The following is a 3,749-nucleotide window of genomic DNA, read 5'->3' as shown; positions in this document are numbered from 1 at the left end:
CTAAAAGGATTTCCAAAAGTTTGCTGTGAACTGAGCAACACGATCTGAGATGATAAACAAAGGAGTCCCATGCAATCGAACAATTTCCTGGATATACAACTTGGCATAATCCTCTGCTGAATCTGTAGTCTTCACTGACAAGAAGTGAGCTGACTTGGTAAGTCGTTCTACAATCACCCAAATCAAATCATGCTTTTGAAACAAGAGAGGTAGACCTGTTATATAGCCCATGTTTATCATTTCCCATTTCCAAATGGAAATTTCTATACTCTTAGCTAAACCACCAGGCCTCTGGTGTTCGACTTGCACCTGCTGACAATTTGAACACTTAGCCACAAAATCTGCTATGTTCTTTTTCATATCGTTCCACCAATAAATCTCCTTAAGATCGTGATACATCTTTGTGAAACCTGGGTGAATAGAATACCTGGAAATGTGGGCTTCTGACATAATCTGCTCTCTGAGCCCATCTACGTCTGGAACGCATAGTCTACCTCTGTACCTCAAAGTACTATCTTCTCTACCTTGTTCAAAGGTCGTAGTCTTGTGTTTGTGAATTCCATCTTTCAGCTGCAGTAAGTAGGGATCACTGAATTGATTTCCCTTTGCTTCGGCTACTAAGGAGTATTCAGCCATGTTCTGAAGAACAACGCCACCATCTTCGGAGTCCAAAAGTCGAACTCCTAGATTTGATAAGTAGTGGACATCCTTTGTCATAGTTTGCTTGACTACCTCAACATGAGCTAGGATTCCCATAGAACGCCGAGTGAGAGCATCAGCAACAATTTTTGCTTTCCTGGGATGATAGAGGATATTAACATCATAATCTTTAAGCAATTCGAGCCACCTTCTCTGACGTAGATTCAATTCTCTTTGCTTGAAGATGTACTAGAGACTCTTGTGATCTGTAAAAATGTCAGCATGCACCCCATACAAATAATGGCGGTAGATCTTAAGCGTAAATACCACAGCTGCTAACTCAAGATCATAAGTCGGATAATTGTTCTTGTGAGCATTGAGTTGTCTCGATGCGTAGGCTATGACTTTACCATGCTGCATTAATACACACCCAAGACCAACCCCCGAAGCATCACAATAAACAACGAACCCTTAGGTTCCTTCTAGGTGTTTTTGGAATATCAACTTCCTTAACCTTCAACTAATGTTATCCCGATATGAGGTCAATCTTGGAATAACACTAGGTACCCTGAAGTTTATCAAATAAATCATCTCTTCTGGGAAGAGGGTACTTGTTCTTGATGGTGACTTTATTCAAGTGACAATCGTCAATGAATATACGCAAAGACCCATCCTTCTTTCGGATAAACAAGATCGGTGCGCCCCAAGGTGAGACACTTGGCCTTATAAATACCTTATAAAGAAGATCTTTCAATATGACTTTTAGCTCTTTCAACTCTGCTGGAGCCATTCTATAAGGCGGAACAGATATCGGCTTGGTGCCTGGGAGTAGATCAATTCCAAAGTCAATCTCTCTATCGGGAGGGACTCCATGAAGATCATCGGGAAACACTTTTGGGAACTCATTTATAATTTGTACCTACTAGAGAGTGCGAATCTGAGTATATGCATCCTTAACACGAACCAAGTGATAGATATACCCTTTAGAGATCATCTTTCTAGCTATAAGAGAGGAAATACACCTACCTCTAGGTGCTACTACATCACCTTTCCATTCTAAGACTGGTTCATCAGATAATTCGAAACTTACTGTTTTGGTTCTACAACCCACTGGGGCATAACAGGACTCTAACCAATCAATGCCCATAATTACATCGAAGTCTACCATCTCCAATTCCACTAAGTCTCCTACAGTAAGGTGATGATACACTTTGAATGTACATCACCTATATATACGTTTTGCTATAATTGATTCTCCAACTAGAGTGGACACTTCCAAGGGTTCACACAACTTTTCTGTACTATCCCAAATCTCTTAGCAATATATGGGGTTACATAAGATAAGGTGGATACCGGATCCATAAGAGCGTAAACATCAAAAGTGAAGACAGTTAGCATACCTGTGACAACATCTCCACGAGCCTCTATATCCTGATAGCCTGCCAGCGCATACAAGCGCACCGCCTACATTATCGGACTTTGCTGCACCACGTCCTTATTGGGAATGAGAGTTTTGAGGGGCTACTGAGTTATTGCACTGAGCTACATTGCCTCCATTATTCTGCCCTGCTGATGGACAATCCCTCAAGAAGTGGCCCCGCTGACCGCACCCAAAACAACCATTAGTTCCCAAACTACACACCCCTGGATGCTTCTTACTACATGTGTTGCAAGTGGGGTACTCAAGGCCTCTGTATCCCACACTAGTCTGTGACTGTGAGCCTGCTGCTCTAATAATTTGGTTTTTCTTGTTAAACTTCGACCTCTGAACTGGTGCACTAGCTGAAGATGGAGTAGGTCCTGATTTTGATTTCCTGAAGAACCGGCGATTGCCACATGTTTGAGATCCCCCATGGATTAAATTTCCTGCAGACTTTGCTCTCTTGGTGAATTCCCTATCCTTCTGTCTCTGTAGTAGCTCTTCTTCCTTCAACCTGTCTTCATTCCCTTGAACAAAAGGCAACCATCTTAGTAATGGTCATGTCGTTACTCTGAGCGGCTATATTAGTAACAACAAATAATTTATCTGAAAGCACCAACACATACCGCCTAACTCTGGCCCTCATATGACGTACCATTTCCGGAGCATACTTGGCCAGAGAGACGAACTTGAGGTAGTACTCATTCACACTCATCTTATTATGTTTTAGTCTCTCAAACTCTCAAGCCTTCGCTTCCAAGACCTCAATGGGTAGAAAATGTTCAAGGAACGCATCGGCAAACTCCTTCCAGATCGCAAGAGCCACATCCTCCCCTCGGGACTCTTCCCATGTTTCATACCAAGTGTTAGCAACATCCTTCAGCTGGTACGCAGCAAGCTCTGGTGCCTCACTATCTATAGCATGCATCACTCGAAAAATCTTCTGAACCTCATCAATGAAGTTTTGCGGATCCTCATCCTTTCTGGACCCTGTGAAAATTGCAGGTTTCATGTTGAGAAATTCCCTGGACCTGGAACTACCCGTCTCATGAACAACACTTGTTCCCTGCCTTTGAGCCATGTCTGAAGCATTGGGCACTAAGCCCGATGAAACCCCTTGGGCTGGAGTGTCCTCCTCCCGAGCCGCATTAGTTGTAGCCCCCTGGCTAGTAACTGAGGCCCTCTTGGTGTACTTTCTTTTTGCAGTCATTTTTCTGAAATACGCAACTCGCACGAGTTAGAAGGATTCCTGAAAGCATAGCTGTAACTCCATGATCTAGAGTATGAAAGAAATGGAACAATCTTAGATGTCTTGGTGGTCAACTGTTTACATGTGTGGCACGCACACACATATAAATGTGACCCCACTAGACACGGCTTCATAGACTCCCTAGGACTCTTGAACCCAGACTTTGATACCAAGCTTTATCACGCCCCGAACAATGGCTTGGGCGTAACACGGCACTCGGAGCCTAATTGCATATGACCGAACAAACCAACAGGATGGCTGGATCAACATGTGGTATAACTGTAAGATGAATATAAATGTACAACATGCCGATCTATTAAAAAGTCTGAGTGAATTATGATAAATACGGAAAGTACTAAAACGTCTGCAAGTCTAACACATAAAAGCCTGCTAATATCTGACTGACTAGAATCTAGTATAAGAAGCCTCTAAAGAATACTG

General features: G+C 42.7%; 1 protein-coding gene across 1 annotated transcript; it reads right to left on the bottom strand.

Annotated features, from left to right (window-relative positions):
- LOC138897358 (uncharacterized) lies at positions 1–2,774 on the bottom strand. Its single transcript, XM_070183321.1, has 5 exons — positions 2,686–2,774; positions 2,191–2,573; positions 1,993–2,078; positions 1,373–1,558; positions 1–852 (listed from the first exon to the last, which is right to left on the bottom strand). The coding sequence occupies exons 1-5, from the start codon at positions 2,772–2,774 to the stop codon at positions 1–3; spliced, it is 1,596 nt and encodes a 531-aa protein (XP_070039422.1).
- Between the last annotated feature and the right edge of the window lie 975 nt (positions 2,775–3,749).

This window comes from Nicotiana tomentosiformis, chromosome 8, assembly GCF_000390325.3.
Source record: "Nicotiana tomentosiformis chromosome 8, ASM39032v3, whole genome shotgun sequence".
Classification (NCBI taxonomy): domain Eukaryota; kingdom Viridiplantae; phylum Streptophyta; class Magnoliopsida; order Solanales; family Solanaceae; genus Nicotiana; species Nicotiana tomentosiformis.
Note: the sequence above shows the minus strand (reverse complement) of the source record. Positions and strands in the feature narration are given on the sequence as shown.